At 38.6% G+C, this 21,674-nt stretch overlaps 1 protein-coding gene across 4 annotated transcripts; it reads right to left on the reverse strand.

Moving 5' to 3' along the window:
* Window positions 1-42: 42 nt before the first annotated feature.
* pou2f1b (POU class 2 homeobox 1b) lies at window positions 43-21,154 on the reverse strand. 4 transcript variants are annotated; one of them, XM_053496655.1, is made up of 14 exons: window positions 21,049-21,154; window positions 16,203-16,268; window positions 15,700-15,791; window positions 13,654-13,836; window positions 12,352-12,484; window positions 12,134-12,225; window positions 11,751-11,924; window positions 11,483-11,624; window positions 11,014-11,159; window positions 9,926-10,105; window positions 9,676-9,772; window positions 9,013-9,355; window positions 8,676-8,752; window positions 43-6,818 (listed from the first exon to the last, which is right to left on the reverse strand). In XM_053496655.1, exons 1-14 carry the CDS (start codon window positions 21,092-21,094, stop codon window positions 6,538-6,540), a joined length of 2,052 nt encoding a protein of 683 aa, XP_053352630.1. In that variant the 5' UTR covers window positions 21,095-21,154; the 3' UTR covers window positions 43-6,537. The 4 variants fall into 4 exon arrangements, with proteins under 4 accessions (XP_053352630.1, XP_053352628.1, XP_053352629.1 ...); XM_053496653.1 differs by having other exon boundaries at window positions 8,664-8,752; XM_053496654.1 differs by having other exon boundaries at window positions 9,926-10,108.
* Between the last annotated feature and the right edge of the window lie 520 nt (window positions 21,155-21,674).

Consider the following 21,674-nt stretch of genomic DNA (forward strand, 5'->3'; position numbering starts at 1 on the left):
CCCAAACCACGGCAAGACTCAAGACTTCTTGCAATATGAAAACACTTGGAAAATGGTTTAATGATGTTTACAACAAAAGAGATCTGTACAGTTACAGTAAAGATTATCTTTATATATATAAAAAAAAATACAGCAGACAAAATGTATCTAATTCTACCATGTATCCTGATTCACATACTTCTATTTCTACACAATCGGTCAGTTCTAAGCTACCATGATGTAGCCGTTGCAGAGTCCTGTCAAAAGCTTGAGTTCAGAGTGAGAGGCATTAAAGCCCTGCTCCATAGTGATACTCAGGATACAAGAAATGATCCTCACTACTGCAACAGTGGCTTAGAGTTCAAATATGACACACAGAAATACAATCTACTTTATGACACTGGTGAAAAAAAAAAAAAAAAAAAAGCTTTAGCTGTAGGAAATGAGAATGACCATTTACAGTCCTTGACTGAAGCACTATGTACATTTTCCTATTTTTTCCTCATTTGTTAAAAAGAAGAAAAACAACCAAAAAAAAATGGTAACTTGGGCAGTGAAACTGAATCACATACACAGACACACCCAAAACGTATAAAAATACTATTTGTTTAACCTACTAATAGTAAGACAATTCTTCAGTTAATTCCATGCTGTGACAGAAAAAGAGCAATACATCCAACAAAATCAAAAATTTAAAATGCCACTTTTGTTTTTGCTTTTTTCCCCCCTAAGTATTTCAGAAAAATACCAAAATATACATCTAAGCTTTGGAATTACTGAGGTTAAGACTAAATGTCAGAGCTGGGTTCTGTTCCTTAATACACACGCTGAAGGGCTTGGAGAGGAAGAGAGAGAAACAGGACAAAAGACAGTGTCATCTTTGGTATCTGCATGTGTCAAACATTTCATATTTGGATTTTTGCTTTGGGATAGAGCTTGTAGCGTCTGTTGACCTTGCACTCCATATAAAGCTGCTGAGTGAAGAGTCAAAGACCCATTTGGTTAAAGAGCTGTGTAGCAGAGACACAGCCCCGGCGGCAAACAGGACAACAATGCATAGTTGCACAGGGAAATCAAGATGGCGGAAAGAGCTGAAACAAATCGTAAAAGATAACTTAAAACAGCACAGTGAAAAAAAAAAAAAAAAAAAAAGTCAGTACAAAAAAAAAGTAGCCTGTGTGTTTTTGGTTAGAGACACAAATAGAAACAGATTTGCTTTGTTACGGCTATAAAGACAAAGGCATTGAGTCCAGAGAGCAGACAGTTCATCCTGAGCAGGTTGCAATGTGCACAGGATGTCCTTCAGTGTGTACTAACTAACATCACCCAGTCAAGGAGGGGTTAATTTTTACAAGTCCCTTGGAGAAGCCTGCCCTCTGTCCTTTTCATCTTATGATCTCAGATCCATGAACGGAGGGTAGAAGGAGACATAGCTGAGTCCATACAATCACTTTGTAAGTCTTTGGTTACCACAGAGAGGATGAGGGCTGAGGACTGTAAGGGCCACGAAGAGGACACACACGCAAACATACACACACAATCACATACATACACAAAATAAGCCCTGCAATTACATTCATACAAATAAAGGACATTAAAGAGACGATTGTCAAATCATAAAAACAAACTACAAGGGTTACTACAAAGACAAAGGTGCAAAATAAATATGGCTATAATATGCATTCACTACAATTAAGGGTAAAGAGGAATAAAAAAAATATATATATAAAAAAAAAGTCAAACAGAGTCATACTCTACAAGTTTGTCATTAATGTGTGTATACGTGTGTAGTGTGTCTCTGTAGCAGCTGCTGGACCCTCACCCTATATGTTAGACATCTGCAGTTCTCCTTCAGGACAGGATTTTTTTTTTTTATTAGGATTTTTTTTGTTTGTTTTCTTTCTGTTTGTTTGTTTTTTTCAAAATAGATTAAAGCAAGTTTTTACTCTCTCTCGAGTTAGAAATGAGGTATAACAACAGCTCCTTTACCCATTCCAGCAAACTCAGCCATTGGGCTTATGACTGCTTCCAACATTATCCTTTTCTAGCAATGGACTGAAGGCCTCCTGCAGCAACCTACAGGCCAGAAACGACAGGACAATATGAGAGCTGTTTCAACAAACAAAATCTCTAATGCAACCGCTCATCAGAGCACTTATCTACAGATAACACGCCACCAGATTTGCTGCAGAAATGCAAAGTCTTAATCAGTCATATCTGGCATATCCTGAACACCACTCAATCCAATCACAGGTTAAAAGCATAAAGCCAAGTGGTCACTGCTGCCTCAGTCCGTCGGAAATGCGTTCAGAAATTTAGGACAGGCTGTTAAGGTTTTCTGTTTGTGTCCAAACTGATCATTGGAAGTCTTACTTCCAATCAATTTAAATAAATTCAGAGAAATATCTTCCCTGAAGGATGACCTCCGAAAGCGAACGCACAGCTACTTAGAACTAAGTCAACCCCGTTCACCTTTACAACAGCTGGAATTGGGTTATTAGTAAAGCTTTTTGCAACAGGTTTCCAACCTGCATAAGTCACAACCAAAAAAAAAAAAAAAGGTAGCAACATTTTCCAACACCAAAAACTGTCTAAACTGAAAAAACATCCAATACTCACAGCGTTATTTCAGCAATCAATGTTATACACACAAAAACATGCAGGAATGCATCCTTTCATTCATCCAAGCACAAACACACACAAATATGCATTTAAAAACTGACATACTATAATTTGCTACAAAAATCAATCTTCTAAAATAATAGTAAGGCATAAATGATAAGTATAAGTTAATTTTGTTAAACTAAGAAAGCCAGTGATGTTGCTCCCTCATGCTATACAAAAAATATATATAAAATAAAGTAAATAAGTTGAAATGATTGTTAAAAACAACACAGCAAACCAAGTCAATAAAATTTTAAAGAAAGTTAAGATCAGGTGCTTTTTGGGTCCATTTCCCAGGTAACAGTAAAACCTAGGTACACCATAGCAAGCCCCCTTATTTAACAAAATATATTAAATTGTGGAGAGTGTAAATGACAGCTAGGTCCACATCCAAAGAGTGTGGTGTTACATTTTTGGTCTTGAGGGTTTTAATTTTTAGTTTAAATTGCCATCATAAAAAGTAATGTATTATTTGTTTTTGCCGTTTTTTTTTTTTGGTTGGGTGTTTTTTGTGAATAAGTATGACAAAAGACTACATTCAATCTTTATGATAGCTGAATTATAAAATAGGAGTACATAACATATGTATAATTATATATCTATATATAGTATTTAGGGAAACAAATTTCTCTAAATATTTCAGTCGTTCCTCAGATAAATATTTCAGTAACTTCTCACGCATCCTGGCACCACACCACTGCACTAAAACAACGGCGATACATAAAACTACAAGTCTCATAAGGCCGTGTGGCAGCCTCAGGACAGAACCAGCAGAGTGAGCAGCAACAAGCCACAAAGACACAGGCTTTTTCACTTTGGCAAGTAGGATAATAAAATAATAAAATCAGAGGTACCCTACAAGTAGTAGTACTTCAAACAGCAGTAGTAGTTAGACTTAACATTGTGGGTTATTTTTATTGTATCTTTTTGCTGATGTTTCCTTTTTATGCAATATTAAAAATTTGTATAAGGACAGTACAATTCAAACATTAAAATTTCTTGTCTGTTGGTGCCATTTTGCTTAAAGCGAACCTTCCGTTTAAGTGCTGATGAGGTAATTAGAAAAAAATATGACAAGCAAGGCTGTTTTGGAAGGAACCCAGCAGACAGGGTAACAGAAAATTCTAAATGCCAGTAAGCTTTAGAGGTTCACAAGACATGTTTTTATAGTTCATTTGTATGTGACTTGCTGTCTAGCTGACAGTGTACACCCTCTAATTAGACATCTCTGGTAAAGAATGTATGATTAAGGAGCTGAAACCAGAATCATGGCTACTCCAGAAACAAACAGTCCACTTATAATAATAAAATAATAATAAGTTAAGAGTTAAAACAGTAGATTAATTCTGACTGGATATTAACTCCATCCATGTAAAAAGTGGTTTTGCTATACCACCCTATGTACCGTTTAAAGCCTCATTGTGTTTATGTGTACCAGTGCTGTGCCAGGCTTAGAGGACAGTCAAATAAAAATGGAGTGGTTCAGGATTTTTCCAGTCCACACAGTCTTTTACACTACAGTAGCAAAAGCATAAATGCTAATGCTGCAAGTAGATTCCAGTGAACTTTTTGAAGTGGGCGGGATCAGACCTAAGAGCCTCTTGAATTACACATTAGTGGCTCAAAACATAGATCATGGTAAGAAATGCAACATGAGGAATACTCAGAACTTGCAGGCCATTACCTATGCTATTCAACATTACTTTAAAATGACTAAAAAGATTTTAAAAGAAGACGTGACTACAGCATGAGCTGTATTACACTTTAAAGCTAAACACAACTCATTTAACTATGTTCATTAAGAGTTGTACGAGTTTGGTAAATTACAGACGTAAGACATGAGGAAGCTTGTCAGTAGTGTAGAGTGGTGATTGTGTGGCCAGCATTTCGCTGATCCCCACAGGCACAGCAGCTAGCAAGAAAACAACTTTGGTTCAAGCTTTACATCATGGCTGAATTACATTGGTAAGGAAAAAAACAAAAACAGATCAGTCTGCTAAAGCTCCTAAATATTGACCCAAACCTGCCTAAATAGTAGATATTTCAGTCTATTAATGAACAAAACACTCTGTTATCTTAGAAGCACACAGACCACAAAAACCTGTAAGACAAAAGCACCTTGTTTCCATCTGCACACAGCACATCTTTGAAATTATTAGGGAGAGAGAGGGCGTCTGCGTCAGCCCTGCCCCCTCTCGCCTCTCACTCACAAAGACTTCTCAGCAATGACCTGGAGGAGGTCAGGTTACTTTGGGGTGTTTTTGCTGCAGTGCATGGTCCTGACCACCTCCACTCTTCTCATTCACTCGGGTTATTTGGTTAGCTGCACAAACAAGACAGAGCAGAGCGGGGGAAGCCATCTCAACCAAAATAAAAAATAGTTTTGTCTTTGGAAATGATCCTCAAAATATTGCATTTTAATATTTCCTGTGGCTTACCAAGAGCTTCCACTCATAAATATTTAAACCCTACGCTACAATGGTAATATACAGCAACATGTTTTAACAAATATTTTTGGTATATCATAAAGAGAGGCCAGCCAAAGACCTAAGAAAGAAAAAAAAAAAAAAGACATGACATTTTACCCCTAAACACCAGGCAGATCAAAGTTCTCAAATCCAGTTTTTTTTTTTTTGGTACAGGTACTGTGCACAAGTAGAAAAACAAACACCTTAAAACTCTCTTGGACAGAGGACAACCAGGCCTTCCTCCCCTGGGCCAAGTTGCTTTTTGAAATGTTACAATTGCCACCAGACGTCTGGTGGCATCTTCTTATTACGACCTAAACCATGAAAACACAGACACACAAAAAAGCAAATTCTTTCAACCCCACCATGACACTACACAGACAGCACACCCTGTGATGGGAAGACCTTAAGAGGTTGACAGACTTTGGGACGAACACAAGTCACAGTCTAGGCATCAAATGGTCATGCCACTAAGCAGTAGCACAACAGTTTCAGAAGATCTCAGTGCACCATCTCCACATTCTTTACAAGTGACTGAGGTCTACACTGCCCAGCTATTGCAGCCCAAGACCTGTCACCTTTGTAATGACTGCTCATGCAATCCTTTAAAGCTATTTATCCTACGTAAATAAGCCCATCTCGGGGTCCACACTTCAGACCCAGACTAGAAAGCGTTTAAAAACCTTTGCTACCAAGTGTTGAGAGTTTCTTCTGTGAAATCAGTGTTTCGAGACAGCGACCATAAAAACGATTCCTTAAAGCAATGAAACCGTATCACAGCCACTTACAACTCCTTTAAAGCCTTGTAACCACATATGAAAATTATATAAGACTAAAGCTGCATCAGATAAAAGAAACCATAAGCCAAAAAAGAAAAAAAAAAGATACTAAGGTTGCAAAGGGCTGCAAGGCAGAACCTTTTACAAAAACTGCTTAAATTAAAAGGTCTCATAAAAGTTCCTCAGTAATGACAATCACAGTAAAGGGTAATAACGCTGCAAAAAAGGTGTAATTTGACAGTTAAAAAATTAAAAAAAAGTGTGGTTTTTGGTTAAGAGTGTTTAGGAATTATTAGCAAGATAAAATCCAAAACGCATAATGAGATAAAAATCACTTAAATAAAAACATCTATGCATTAACAACAGAGCAAGCGTGTAGCCCAAACAGTATGGCCATCTTAACACTAGGCTCTCTTGTAATGCCAACATTCATAAAGTTTGTTGCTGAAAAACCAAAGCAGGCAACAAGGTCAGAAATAGAAAATCTGAAATCTGAAATAAAAGATGATGTTATGAAAAAAAAAAAAAAAAAAAAAAGAAAATAGAACTTAATTTAAGTAAGTTTCTTTTTGGTGGTAGCAGAGAGATTAAATAATGATTGATGCAAAGGAGGAGGAGTACGAGGAGGACCAGAGTGGGTGGGGCTGTCACTGGGCCTTGGAAGCGGTACTGATGGTGGAGGCGGGCACTGTTGCTGTGGTGACAGCATTGTGGTCTGCAGAGACATGCAGATTAAGGGCCCCAGCAGCCCCTGCAGCTCCTCCGGCAGACACAAGGCTCACGGGGTTGCTGGTCAGCAATGACAGGTTCTGTGGGTTCAAGAAGAGTGGCGCCGTCACCAGGTTCGGGGTACTGCCAGCATTGGCAAAAAGCAAGTTCCCGCTGCCATCCAGGGAAGTGATGGGCAGAGTCCCACTTGAGGCCAGAGCTATGGATGATGCAAAGTGACAGGAAATTATCTCACTAATTAGGTAGATTTTATATAGAGAACATTACTAAATGTTTATTTTAGTAGAGAGAATTTAGGAGAATTTATTCAGTTATTTATTTTTTCTGTGCCATTGACTCCAAAATAAAAATTTTACCTGATTTATTACATTTATAACAGAAATTCAAAAGTCAGCCATGGCCGATAACAATAAATGTGACGGATTCTGTGCACTAGCCTCAGAGTTGTGCAACAAAAACGCATTTTGATTGAGTTACATTATCAAAAGTTCGGCTTGTTAAAAAGCCTTTAATCTGGCTTTTTCTCTAAACAGGAATTAGTTACAAACATGGCATGTTAGAAGCTGTGTGCTCACATTAGAAGCTGTGCGCAGGCGTGTGCTCGCATGCGCTCAAAACTTTGGACGGATTCGGGCAATTAAATGTCAGTTCCTTTATAATCCTACAAGTGGTATGCACTCTGACCTATTCTAACTATTCTGAACTATCCTAAGTATTCCAACACTGGCATCCCAAGTGGGGTAGGAGTGAATATTTTTTGCTAAGATTGCTTAGAATAATGGCAGATGACAGAGTTAGGTACTGCTCAGTAAAAATTAAGTTTTTTGTTTAATTTAATTTCAAGTAAAATACTGCCCTTGGTTTCTAAGGAAGAAAACTAACATAAGGAATGGGTGACATTTAATTAATAATTTTTAATTCAGTTATGGAGTTGATGAATAAAGCTAAGGAATACAACTTTTAAGTTTCTGACAAAATGTTTTTAATTAAATGTTCAAAGTTTTGTCATCTTTTTTTGTAAAAGTGTAACAAAACCGGGAAAGAAATTACTATTTAATTGGGATATTTATAAAAACATGATACAAAATCACAATATTTAAGCAGTCAAATATGGAAGGAGTGTGACTGGAAGATGAGGTTCTTCAGAGTTCTTCATTAGTGGTCGCCAAATTCGATAGTTCTTTACAATTATCACATTGCTGGAGAGATTGTGGAGAGGTGGGGGATTATGTTCATATATTTTGGGAATGTCCCAAAATGCAAGTGTATTGGCGAGAAGTTAAAAGAGAAAGTAGTAAAGTTTTAGGATATGACTATATATATACACTATACTACATATATTTTAATTAACAACAGCTAGGAAGATAACTACAGTGAACTGGATGAAGACCCACCAACCTACTTTGACAGAATGAAAACAAAGACTGAATCAGATATATATATTTGAGAAAATGACTGCAAATTTGCAGTTGAAATCAGACATTTTCCAACAGACCTTGGCAATAATCGAAACATATTAACTTGATCTTTGAAATGTTGCCAAGGGCTTTGTTGTAGGTACTATGTTTATATTGACATTTTATTTATTATTATTTTATTAATAATTTATTTATTATATTATTATTAATATATTTATTTATTACCCTTTTTAAAAAAAAAGTTATTATTATTTATTACTTATTAATTTATTTTATGTGTTTATTTTTCTGTGAATGTAAACATCTTGTAAATGTAAAAAGTGAATGTGTGTATACTATATGTTAAAACGTTTAATAAAAAACAGTTCAAAATCACAATATTGACCAAATCAGCACGTAGGTATCATGACAATATAGTACTGGTGATTCCCCTGCCTACTAAACAAGCTCAATGGCAAGCATAAAGCAATGAAAAACACTTCACAGTCTGTTCTAAGGTGGATTACCTATTAGCTTGCGATACATTAATGGCAGGCAAGTTTAAAAACATCTAACTAGTAATCCTCATTTAACACTGGTGATCTAAATGTGATGCAGGATGATAATAAAATCACGGTTGTACTTGCCATTCCACACACCTTGGATAGTGGCCAGGGTACTGTTGCTCATCAGTGCTGGACCCAGACCACCAGGAGCCAGACTCAGCAGAGCCCCACTAAGTCAATGCACGCAGACACACAGAGAGAGTGGGTAAGAGAGAGCAACCAAAACTATTTAATGACTGAGAATATCATTAACAAAATTTTATTTGTAAACGATAACTTGCAATATATTAAAGAATTGATGTTAAGTAACAAAAGAAACATGAATTAGTGGAAAAGCAAGGTTAAATCTATTTACTACCCTAGATGAAAACATGAGTTTATAAATAAAATAAATAATGATAAGTCAAAAAAGAATTATAAGACCACATACCCAGGAGTGAATTGTGAGGAGGCCATGAGACCTGGGTTGAGGCCAGCGGCTGCAGCCATAGCAGCGATGCTGGCACTGGTAGGCAGCTGTGCAGCTCCCTGCAAGGCAGCAGACAGGCTAGATGCAGCCACCATTACCTGGCCTGTGCCCAGTGCGTTCACCGCCGTGGTGGGTGCCTGTGTAACAGTGCTTGCTGGCTCCTGAGTCACTGCCGACTCAGCCGACATGACCTGTTGCGCACTTGGAGAGGGACTGAGTGAAGGTGACGAGGTTGCCGTGGTCACAGCAGGCACCGTGGAAACAACGGATGCAGTCTTGGTAATTGTTGAGCCCAAAGTCGTGCCTAAAAGAATTACAAGTTTTGAGCCACCTCTCACTTCTTCATTTTTTTACCTCCAAAGAGAAAGACTTTCTTGCATTTTTAAAAAATGTAATCTTGAGGAATAGTTCGCCAAGCACTCATTTTGGCAAGCTTTTGACTCTCATTTTTATTCCAGTCCCTATACCTGCCAGATTTGCCAGGTTCAGAGAAAAATTTTTGTTTATCTAACTCTAGGCATGAACCAGTGAAAAACAGGTGCAGATGATGGCAGATGTGTCCAAACCTTTGACTAGTAGTGTATATTTATATAGGCCCATCACCAGTGCTTGAGTGAAACTTACCAGTTAGTCCAATGCTGGAGATGCTCGTGCTGGTAAGAGGCAAAACAGGATTTATAGTCGAGGCGCTACTGGTCACAAGACTAGCTGTGCTGGCCGTCTATAAAAAAAGAAAGATAAAAAGACGACTTGGGAATGTTTACTCTAACAGTAACCTATATGCTTTCTTAAATCAGTCTTTTAGAATGCATTGACCAAATATCTGCCTTTTTTGTGTGCAAGTCTGCTCATTTAAATGTACAATTCAGCTCACCAGAGGTGTAGAAGGGGAGAAGATTGCTTTAATGGGGGTGCTGGCAGCACTGCCGCTACTAGGCGGGTTGATCCTCTTCTCCTTCTGCCGGCGGTTGCAGAACCACACACGGATCACCTCCTTCTCCATGTTTAGCTGGTCAGCAATCATGGTGATCTCCTCAGAGGTAGGTTTTTGGTTCTGCTTGAAGAGGACAAAGACGCCCTTTCAGCATGAGGCAGCCAACAGAACTTTAAGCACTTTTCCCACAGTGAAATTTCAAGTTATAATACAGTGAAACCTCGGTTTGCAAGTGTTCTGCAAGACGTGCAAAGATTTTTTATAAATCTTGACTTGGAAAACGAACAAATCTTGGTTTACGAGTACCGAGTATCATGTATCAAGCATGCAGAATTATGGGTAATCATCTCCCCTGCTGGGTCTTAGTGCGCGTCTCTCACTGGTATAATCAACATCTGTGCACGTCTGTACTGTTTACTATAACACAGTGACCACATGTGTGTGTACAGCATGCATGTAAAAAAAAAAAAAGAAAAAAAAAAAAAAGGCAAATCTCATTAGAGAGGTTAAAGATCTTTGTTTTTTTCTTCTTTTTCGGATTTTTTTCCCAAATTATCCCCCCTAATTTAGTCGTGTCCAATTCCTCTCCATCACTAGGGGGCTCCCGCATTAAGGCTACTACTACCACTCAGTCGGGAGGGCCGAAGACTATCACATATTTCCTCCGAACCACATGACGCCAGAGATAGGTGCTGAGGTACTTTAGCTTCACACACACAGCGTCTGTGCGCACAAACGGAAACACTTATCTGTCGGGAATTATTTTTAGTTTTTTTTTAAGGTAAAGTGCAGGTAAATTTTTTTATTTTTACTTTTACTTTATATTTTGATGTATTTATTTTTTGGGGCTGTGGAACGAATAATTTGAGTTTACATTATTTCTTATGGGGAAACTCATTTTGAAATACGAGCCCGCTTCCAGAACAAATTATGCTCGTAATCGAAGGTTCCACTGTATATAGTTTTACTACAAACTTAGGGTCTTGAAGTACTGAAGTTTAAATATTTGAATAGGAGATAGGCCTCACCTCTAGAAAGCTCTTTTCTAAGGCCACTCTGATGTTGGTCTCAATGCTGGTCCTCTTCTTGCGCCGACGGTTGAGTCCCTCCATGCCCAGCCCAGGAGAGCCAATAGAGCTGGGGCTGGACAGGCCCTGGTCCGACGTCTGGTTCTCTGCACACACAGCACGTACAAACACACAGCCGGATATAAGTATCTGAGGCTACTGTGCCTTAAGCAAATCTGCTCTAGTATGCCAAAGCTGTTGAAAATTTGGAACATTGGATTAATTTGTGAAATTGTTACACCACATAACAGTAATTGGTAGTTACATTTAAGATTAAATATAAACATTTATTATATGTATTATAATAGGTATTAAAAAAATAAGTGAGCATTATAAAAATGCTAAAATTAGTTCAATCTTCGCTATGGCAAGAATCTGTTCTATATCCTATACACTAAGAGTAAAAGGGGATGCCAGAGTGGAGAAATACCTGCATCATTTAGCCACTTCTCCAACAGAGGCTTCAGTTTGCACATGTTTTTAAAGCTCAGGTTCAAGGCCTCAAAGCGAGAAATGGTGGTTTGGCTGAAGTCATTTCCATATAGCTTTCCCATAGCAAGGCCAACATCCCCCTTGGACATAAAGAAAAACTGCTTAAAAGAGAAACTGCAAAATATGGGTCTAATTTTCTAGCACAGTATAATCTATAGACAAGCCCAGAAGCTTTTTATTGAATGTATACTTGCATAGCAGTTTACCTGAGTGAAGCCCAATTTGATCCTCCTCTGTTTGAAGGTCTTGGCAAACTGCTCCAGTTCCTCCAGGTCACTGGGTTCCTCCAGACTGGGTGTTTCCATGCGCTTTGGTGTTGTCTGGTTGTGAGAGAGGGTCTGGATGGGAGTAGCTGCTATCGTGCGGGTCGGAGTTGCTGGCTAAAGAGTATGAACACAACATTAATAGGTAATTAAGAAGATAAAGTTCAACTACTGTATATGGAAAGAAAAATACAAAGTAACAGCAAAGACAATGACAGCTAAAACTTTACTGGGACTCTCTTCTCTCATATTCAAAAACCAGGAACTAGGTTAATATTTGTTGCACATGGGCTATAGACATGTTACAACCCTTTCGCACTCCGTACCTGTGTGGCAAGAGTGATGCTTGGCTGACTCTGCAGGAGGTTGGCTTGACTTTGAGGTAGTTGAGTTAGAAGATTCTGGGCTTGCAAGAGGCCTGATAAAAAATAGTGATAGTTTAGAAATATATACTGTATGGATAGTTTCAATATATATATTTATTAAGAAGCAGGTTGGTTTTACACATAGCTGTGCTCTGATTAAACTGGCTGAGAGGACTTACTCTGCTGCCCCTGCGGCGTCTGTGAGATGATGAACTGCGCAGGCTGCAGCTGGGCGGCAATTGGATGACCTGGCTGGACAAGCACAAACTGCTGCAAGTTGAGGTTCTGCTGCTGCTGCAGCTGCTGCAACTGCTATGACACACATGCACCACACAGAAAAGGATAGTAGAACAGAGACAAAATGCACAATGACTCAAAATGCACACTAATCCTTGGCCTAGATCCCAATATAGCCTAGCCAGGGCTAAAAGGCCCATGCAGGACTAAAATCGTTCTACTGCTTTAATTAGCTGAAGAACATAGCATGATGGTAATATGTGCCTTTTAGTGAAAATTAGAATAAAAACAAACTACATAATATTAAATAATATTTTGACAATTAAATTATCTGGTTTGAGCAATGTATTACATTACTAGGGCTCACTCTAGGTCTCATAAAGCCCGAGATTTGCAGGGAAGTCGCTGCAGGAATGCCAAAACTACCAAATATGGTCCAGGGAAGGACAACCAGTGTACTGGCAAAAGGTCATGTGCTGTCGTTATGGGAGCACAAACGAGATCAAAAAAATATTAGGCAGATAGTTTTAAAATCATGACTGATTAATACAGTATACAGTACATCACAGGTACCTTTTAAATAACATCATGAATGCATCTTTGTAGCAGGCTAAAAAATATCAATCCTAACGTACTGGCCCTTCCCTCTGGGCTACAAAGAAATCAGCCCCAGCCTTGCTTATTCATACCAGTATGGGTATGTGACCTGCAATTGTTAGAGCTGCTGTTGTGCTTGGTCCCCCCAAAAGTCAGGAAATAGTGCATAAACCAAGTAAATGCCAAAAAATTAAACTTGGTATTAATATTACACAGCTGGTGTAATGCGATTGTCCCAAACCAGTCACTGGCCACTTATGGGTTTTCAACAGCCCTGTGCAGAGAGCGTTTATAATTGCTTGGTTTGTATATGTTGAGAGTTGGAAAAGTTCACCATATAGGGTTTTCCAATCAATTAAATGTTATACCCAGATGTAATAACATCATTTGTTGTGTGGACTGGATATTCTGCTATGGCGACACCTTGCCGGAAGCAGCCGAAAGACCAACAACAACAACACGAATGATAAAATAAGACATTTAAATCATTAATTCCTATGGCTTACCAACCATCACATATGGGGCTAATGGACCAACATCACATGCAGAATATCACTCAACATTCAAAAACAAGGGCGCTATGAGTAATATTTTGAAGAAAATTATTAGAAACATGGTCTAGAGTGTTGTGTTTGTGTCGTCCTTACAGGTGTGATCTGAATGGGCTGAGAAAGGGGGATCTGTGTGATCGGTGTGGCAGCGGAGGCAGAGATACTCGCTCCCGTGGTGCTGCTCTGCTGGTTGGCTGAGTGCTGCTGCACAGCTGCAGCCAAAAGCTGAGCCTGAGCCTGCTGCAGCAAGAGCTGCTGTTGTGCTGGAGTCAGCGTCAACTATAGTATGAAAAAGGAGACACAGAGAGAGGCAAAGAGGAAGATTAGAGACATTTCTCACGTCTCTCAACTTTTAAATTTTGCATTATATTGAAAGATATAGTCAGTGATTTTAAAGAAAGTTAGCTGAAGCTTGTGTTTTAAACAAAAAGCTAAAAGCCAGAGCAAGAGAAAATCTTTCTGACATGGCAGGGTATTTGTTTACAACCCTGTGGGAATCACAGAAAACTTCTAAGACGAATGGTGTGTGGAACGTCAAGACACTTTCATTAACATTAAAGCTATCTGACTTAAAAAAAAAATAATCACTGACTGCACCTTTAATTTAACAAGGCACGACTTTGGCATGAAGGATGAAGCCTGGGAATGACATGCTTAATAACAACATGCACTCCCTCACACAAGCAGAACACACACAAACATTTTTCACTGCTGTCTCAACATTACCCTCGTCACCCCTGGCTATGAAAAAAAACTTGGTGGATCAACTGAGAAGTAACGCATGATTGGTACATTGGTAAACACATGCACTGAGCAAATAATTCAAAACACTATAAATTAACACACATGATAACTTCTGAAAGTTGCACATTAGATATGGCATGGTTTAGGGTTGGGGTGTTCACTGTATTATTATCCACTTTATTATTCAGACATAAATCTATTTTGTGGTGTTAATTGGTGAATGTTCAGGTGTTTGTTCCAGCGGTCCAAGAAAATGCTGCATTCACATGTATTGCACAAACAACCAACAATAACAGAGAGATGCTAATATAGAAAATATGGGCATATGGTGATGAGTAAAACTATGTGTAAAGACGAGCTCTAAGGGCAATGTGCCACTTACGCCCGGCAACATGAGCTGAGTCTGGGGCAGTATACCCTGCTGGCTGGATGACAGAAGCTCAGCAGAATCCTCTGATTTACACTAAAGATAGAACACACATTGTGGTCAGAGCTCAGAGCTTTTACCTGAACTTTGGTGAGCAGGAAGGATGTGAGGTTTAACACCCGCTCATTAAAGTAGATTAGACTCCAGGAAAAGGGGCCACATTAGTTAGCAACACTATGAGGTAAAGGACCTGTGCAAAATACTAAGCAAGAAAAGTTTTGTACAGACAAAAGGAAAAAATGATATGCAAAAGACCCCCCCTCCTAGTCTAAAAAAAAGAGGAGATAAGGGGAAAGCAAGGAGAAATGAGTAAAAGGACGTAGAGAGTTCGCACAGTCCAAATTTTTCAAAACAGCTTGGCTTAATGATGATAAAAATACACTGCAGCCCTCTGAGACTGGAAAACGAAAGGGAGGTGGGGTATGTTAATTAAAGAAACGGTTATGCAGCGCATGCAAATTCTGCACCGATTTGCATATTCACTGCCATCTGTTTCCGAGCAACTGCAGAGGAGCTAATTAGCATATAGGCACAATTAATTTCCCTTGTAAAGAGGAGATAAAATCTTTTTTTTTTTTTTTTACTGCCAAGTCTGTGTAGCTCCAATCTTGCATTTTAACAAATCAAATATAATCTATGGCAAACATGCATAACCAAATAACTGCTCTACATGCAGGCAACCGTAAATACACAAATATCGACTTCTAAAGATCACATTAAATGTGCACAGAGTTTTCACTAGTCATTCACACGTATGATAATAATAGAGTCTTTCCGAAAGCTGTTTAGCCACTTAGACAGGATGCATCATGTCAGCAGAGAACAATGACCCTGGGGACATCTCTACATTCCAATGGGTTCAAATACCTGTGGTCAGTTTGACCTAATGTCTTTAGTTAGTTTTAGTCGGACAGAATTGTAATGTTTTATGTGTGCATGTGTCTTTAGTGAGCGAGACAGACAGACATTACCTGTTGAAGCAAGGCTTGTGCTTGTGCACTGGTGATTGCATTTGTTGTTTGCACCGTCTGCCTCTGAAAGTCCAGTCCATTTGTTTGGGCACCTGGAGAGAAAGAGAGAGAGAGAGAGAGAGAGAGAGGGGCAGCTGCTGAATAGATCAAAGCTATAAAATCCCCTTTCAACCTCACATGACTTGTGCTCTCTCTTTCAGGATCGAAAGGTATTCTGTGATTAATATGCAAAGGCATGCACTACTCTTCCTTTGTCAGATATGGTCATACCACTGTTACAACATTTAAATCTTTAAAATATTTATGTGGTGAGGCCAGGGTTAAAGACAGATTTGCATATAGTACTAACTTATAAGAGCTATAAAGCGCAACATACATTTCCAACCACAGTAGTAGCGATAATAACGGTTATAATGATAACGGATTGTAACATTTCAAAAAAGAAAAAGAAACACTGCGTGTCATAAAGTGATCTTTTTAACTAGTCTGTGCAAGTAACTCACCAGTGTTTCTGTCCCCGCTCTCCATTGCACATTTATTTGTTTCTGACGGATTACTCATTCTAGAATCTGAAAGAAACAGAGAGAAGCTTAAACAAAATCTTCCTCTGTACCATCGGCACTGACCTCGAACTAAACATACCATGACGTTATCATAAGTAGGTTATATTAAACAAAAAAAAAAAAAAACATCTGTCAACACAGGAAACAAGCATCATCATACATTACTACACACAGACATCAGTACAAAGTGCTTTGCATTTTCTTAGATAAAAATCAGCACAGTTTGGTATGTAGAAGCCCATTAAATAGCACAGTACATAACACACACTTAAAGTGGTGCAATCTCTTAACAAGCATGACCTACCCATATTAAAAGTGCAGCATGCCTGCATGCATGTCCGTGCACACACACACACACACACACACACACTCACCCGTGCGCACACAAAATCCCACTCACCAGAAACAACTGCACCTGTTCTCTCAAGCATGGTCTCCGTAAGCATCCAAGACTGTCTCTCGCACCACGCAAAAGCAAAGTAAAACCCAGAACAGAACAGACTGCTCTTTTTTAAATACTTACAGACCAGTACAAACAACGGAAAATTAGCAACACACGAGTACAGACTACAGCTGTATAATGCACCGTAGAGTACAGCTAAGCCTACACAGAAGACTGCTCTTCCTTCCCCGATCTCTTTCTCTCACTTATTCCCCCTCGCTCCCTCTCTCACTTACTGCCATGATCGTCACGACAACCACACTGTGAAAAACTTTTTTTTTCCTCCAGAATATAGAACAGAAACAAAGAGTGCAGCTGGCAGTGCCCATAATGAACCGTAATCAGTATTCAGCTGATTAAAGTCGTATGCAAATTCTCCCCTGCCTCGTTAGCGCAGCAACACTTTGAAGTCCTGCGAGCAATTCATTCCACACAGCGCTCTGAAAGCTTTCTGCATAATTTACATTTTTCATAAATATTTATCATCTCATTAGCATATTAATTGGATGGCTTTGGAGGGGAATCGAAGGGGGAAAGAAATAACCTCTGCAGCTCTGCACAATAGCTTACTGGAACCTACACAGGCCCAATTACCAGCACAGAGCTGCGTTTAAAATCAATACATAGCACCTGGACCTGCAAAATTAAAAGTGCTGAATTTGAATTCAAAAACCTACTACATATAGCGGGATGTAATTTAAATTACTTCTTGAACTTCTCTGTTTTGAGAGTGGAAAACTACTTTAGGATCCTCCTTCATCGTCACCACCTCCCCTTTATAGCTTCAACACACTTCACTGATCAAATCCAGCCAATTCTGCAGCTTTAATTCCATCATGGGACACACACTGCGATTAGCATATCCAGATTAACTTCGGCTCTCATTAGCAGTTCTTTTCAAAAAGTTAATTCACTTTTGCAAATTACATCGCCAAAAGACTAAGTGTATGTTTATTCATATACCTTATTAGGCAAATTACTGGACCAAAAAAATGCAAATGCAGGGCTCAGTTCCTGCCTTAACTTTATATGCCTCCTAGCCTACCTACAGATAATAATAATAATAATCTAAAATATATGTGGTGGTTATCATGCTGTGTTTGATTTTAATGTCTACATTAAGTAAAACAATGAAGGTTAGCAAGTCCCACAATGCTTAAATTTATCACTTTAGCATAAAGTGCTCACTTTAGCATTAGCAAAAGTAATTGTGCCAACGCGAGTCTGAAAAACATTGTTAAAAAGCAGAAAGTAGCTCCATCTTTCCAGCTCATACAAGCTGTCAGGGAGTTGATATTATGCAAATATCTTAATTTGCAGAGTTTAAAATATGGAATTTCAAATATGGAACTCATTAGTGGTGTTTTATTGAAAGGCAGACTGAACATCACAAAAAGATAAACAGTGCTGAGAGTTTCAGTGTGAGTAACCATGGACACAGAATATTAATTGGATGCAAATTATCCATTTGAATTAAATTAGAGAGAGACTTTCGAGTAGAAAAAGTAGGGTGGGCACATTATGGCCTCAAGGACATTCAAGCTTAATATGCATAAAATAATTAATATTGCAGAGTTCTTGATCTTCATATTGCTCTGTGCATCGCTCAGTGTATTACTAAGCTATGTGACACTTGCTAACTTTGCCTGATGTAAATCGTAAAGACTGTAAATATAAAGTCATGCCTTGTTTGAAGTTACTGAAATGACATGATGTTCTCCAGGAGGTCAAAATTTGAAAGAAAAAATATTTCTTATGTTTGGAGAATGTAGTTATACATCTAAAGCTCTACATTAACAGGTTAAATAATCCCATTTACTCATTATGAAGCCTTTGTAGCACTTTATAATATTTATGTACTTTTAATACAAGACTATATAAACATACAGTAAACCAAGAAGTTTCCCCCGAATCACAGTCTATTCAATCATTTTAATACCGTATTTAAAAAGACAGCTCGTAAGAATTACTACATAATTACAACAACTTGAGGATTATCATCTTAGATCAGTAGTGATTTTTTTTTCTATTATTGGGCAGTGGTGGCTCTGTGGTAGGTTTCAATTCCTAACCAATGCTCAAACTCGAGCTACTAGATGCAGTGTAGGGATCAAACAAGAGGGAAGCATGAGGAAGGGCATCTGACGTAAAACCTATGGCAATTTGTTGAGAGCACCTGAAAGACTAACATAATTCTTCTTATTATTATTTTTAAGAGAACATTCCATCCAACACCCAAAGTTTTGTGATTTGTCCATCTGGTGTTCTACCCTTCAAGGTTCTACTTGAAATCATATAAAACGGGTATTCCCGTCTAGAAAATCTAAGAAACAGGGAGTGCATTACACATGCTTACAATAATGGTATCATCTCCTACATAGTTTAACTACTATTAGCTTCTGTTAGGTAATATTCATAGAACTGTATTCCCATATTTGAATATGATATGATTGCATATTCATCTGAACAGTCAACACATTTTATTAAATGCAAAAAGGTACTTTTTTCATTAAACTACTTAGACTAATTCATACCCCACGACCCCATTAGCCCACACTATGGAGGATTAATAAAAGCCATACAAACAATTACCTACTGTCCCTCTTTATACTTGTCATAGTCTGCTTGTGCTTCGAGATTGTACTGTATAATAATTTCTTTTAGGATAAAAATTTTACCCATATATAAATAAATAACCTTTTAGAATATTCAGTGCCACTTGTTTCGGAAATCCTCCACTGTGCCTTGATTTCACAAAGCTGCTGTCAGCCGTGCAAAGACCAATCTGCCGAGAAGCGTGTTGTAGCATGTTTAAGCCTAAACTCAGCAGCTCAGTAGGAAATAACAGAGAACACAAAGCTGTAAAGTAGCGTCTTGCTGTCTCCCCTGGCGCGTTTTTTTCCTCCCTTTTTTTTTTTTTACATTTTTGTGACACCTCCCAGAATTAGACTTTCTAATGAGGATGTGTGCTAATGAACCTGAGGTTTATGCATTCTGTAATGGTAAACAAACGCCTCCCCTCGGTAGCCCCAAACTGAAGCGACTCTCAGAAAGAGAGAGGGGAAAAAGGCACTGTTTTTTTATTATTATTATCGTTATTAGTAGCTTTTATTTTCATTTTTATACTGAAACAAAAGCACTGGGAGCGGGAGTCATCCAAAACAACGCTGTGGAACAGAAGAGTATACTGAAGTGTTGGAGACGGGCTGTAGCTGGGCCTGATTTAGGCTAAATCCATTCAGAAGCGCTAGCTGGCCTGCTACATATGCAGCAGGGAGAACAGCTGCGCCTAATCTACAGTGCAGCCGCGCGCGCTAACGCTCACAACCCGAGCGGTTACAAATGTATCCAACAACAAAAGCTGGAACATGGTTACAAAGCGATTATTTCTCCAAAATTAAAAGAAGAAAAAAACGTGCGGAATTACACCCAAAAACACATCACTTATTATTATTTGTATTAAACTATTTCTAAGCCAGAAAAGACTGTTATATAAAGCAATAGTGATTGGAAATCAGAAAGAACAAAGCCACTGACGCGCTAAGAAGCATTTCACTCCGTGTGTGTAGTTTTTAAATCAGACTGTGTTGTTGTTTATAAGGCTGGTGTGTGTAACCCTTTGTAACCAGAGTGATAGGATATGCATTGAAGAAGAGCGCATTCTCCTCCAAACAGGCCCGCATGAATAACGCACAAGAGGGCTGCACAAAGGCACCAGAATGGACAGTAAAAAAAAAAAAAAAAAAAAAAATCACGCTGCGCTAGAGCCATTACTCACAGTCTCAAACAGCCAGGCGTCCTGTGCCTGACACTTTAACTAAACACACTCTACGCAGTCGCCGGCTGGTTGCGACTGAATGAATATGCAAAGCTTTCAGCATAGTACAAAAAATACACAAAGCAGATGTACTAGCATTAGCATGTGTTAGCACTTCTTATAACAGTGAGATGATACAGGACACGGAGGAGCTCCTCCGAATGATGTCGCCGATTACTAATAAAATACGCGCTATGAATATGTAACGCACTAATCACACAAACAACGCATTTTGGCTTTAATGCAGCGTCTCAGCGCAAAAGCCTCCCATTTTGGTCCCCCTCTCTCTCTCTTCTCTCTCCCTCTCTGCCGCTCTCTCTATATATCTCTCTCACACACACATACACATACACAACAGTCACACTGAATTAATCCACTGAAATGTTGCGCGAAATAAGCCGCTGCAGATCTCTCAAAGCGGCGACGGCCCTCATCGGCTTGTTTACGCTCTTCCTACGTGCTTATCTGGCTTGAGAGAAAGAGTGTTTGAATATGAATATGAATATGTAAAATGCAGTAATGATTACCTGGTCCTGAACTCTCATCTTGACTCGCTGCTCCTCCGTCCGCCATTTTGAATATTTAAGGTGAAATCCCAACCCTACACAAACACACTCCGGTATAGCGCCCCATTCAAGCACATAGACTCGCCTCGCGTTTGTCATTATGCAGGATTCAAACACCACCGGGAATTTCCTCAGCCACACGGTTAATATTTCATAGACTTCCAGCCATCTTTCTTTTTTCGAAAGGCGTGAAGACTCACAATTAAATGGCTACTGTGAAAGTTAATACCAACTCCCTGTCTGCTGTTGCAGTGTTTTCTAAGCTTACAGTCTGCTCTCTAAGCATGCACAGAAGTCATTTATTAAAATAAAAAATGGAAATATTAATAATCAAGGATTTGATGAATGCATTTCCCTTAGGGAATAAAAAAAAAAAAAGCTGAATAGACGAGAGGGGTTATACAACCACCTATAAAGTGGTTTCAGAAACCCTGTTCTACTCCATGGTCTACCTTCTACATTAATTATCTCTGCTATTTAAATAATAAGTGTATTTTTAAATATTTTGACAGGTTATGTCAAGTTTTTGTGCATGTGTTTCTCTATGCTTACATAAGTTATCCTCTTGTGTGTGGATAGATAGATAC

The sequence above is a fragment of the Clarias gariepinus genome, chromosome 5, assembly GCF_024256425.1.
Source record: "Clarias gariepinus isolate MV-2021 ecotype Netherlands chromosome 5, CGAR_prim_01v2, whole genome shotgun sequence".
Classification (NCBI taxonomy): Eukaryota; Metazoa; Chordata; class Actinopteri; order Siluriformes; family Clariidae; genus Clarias; species Clarias gariepinus.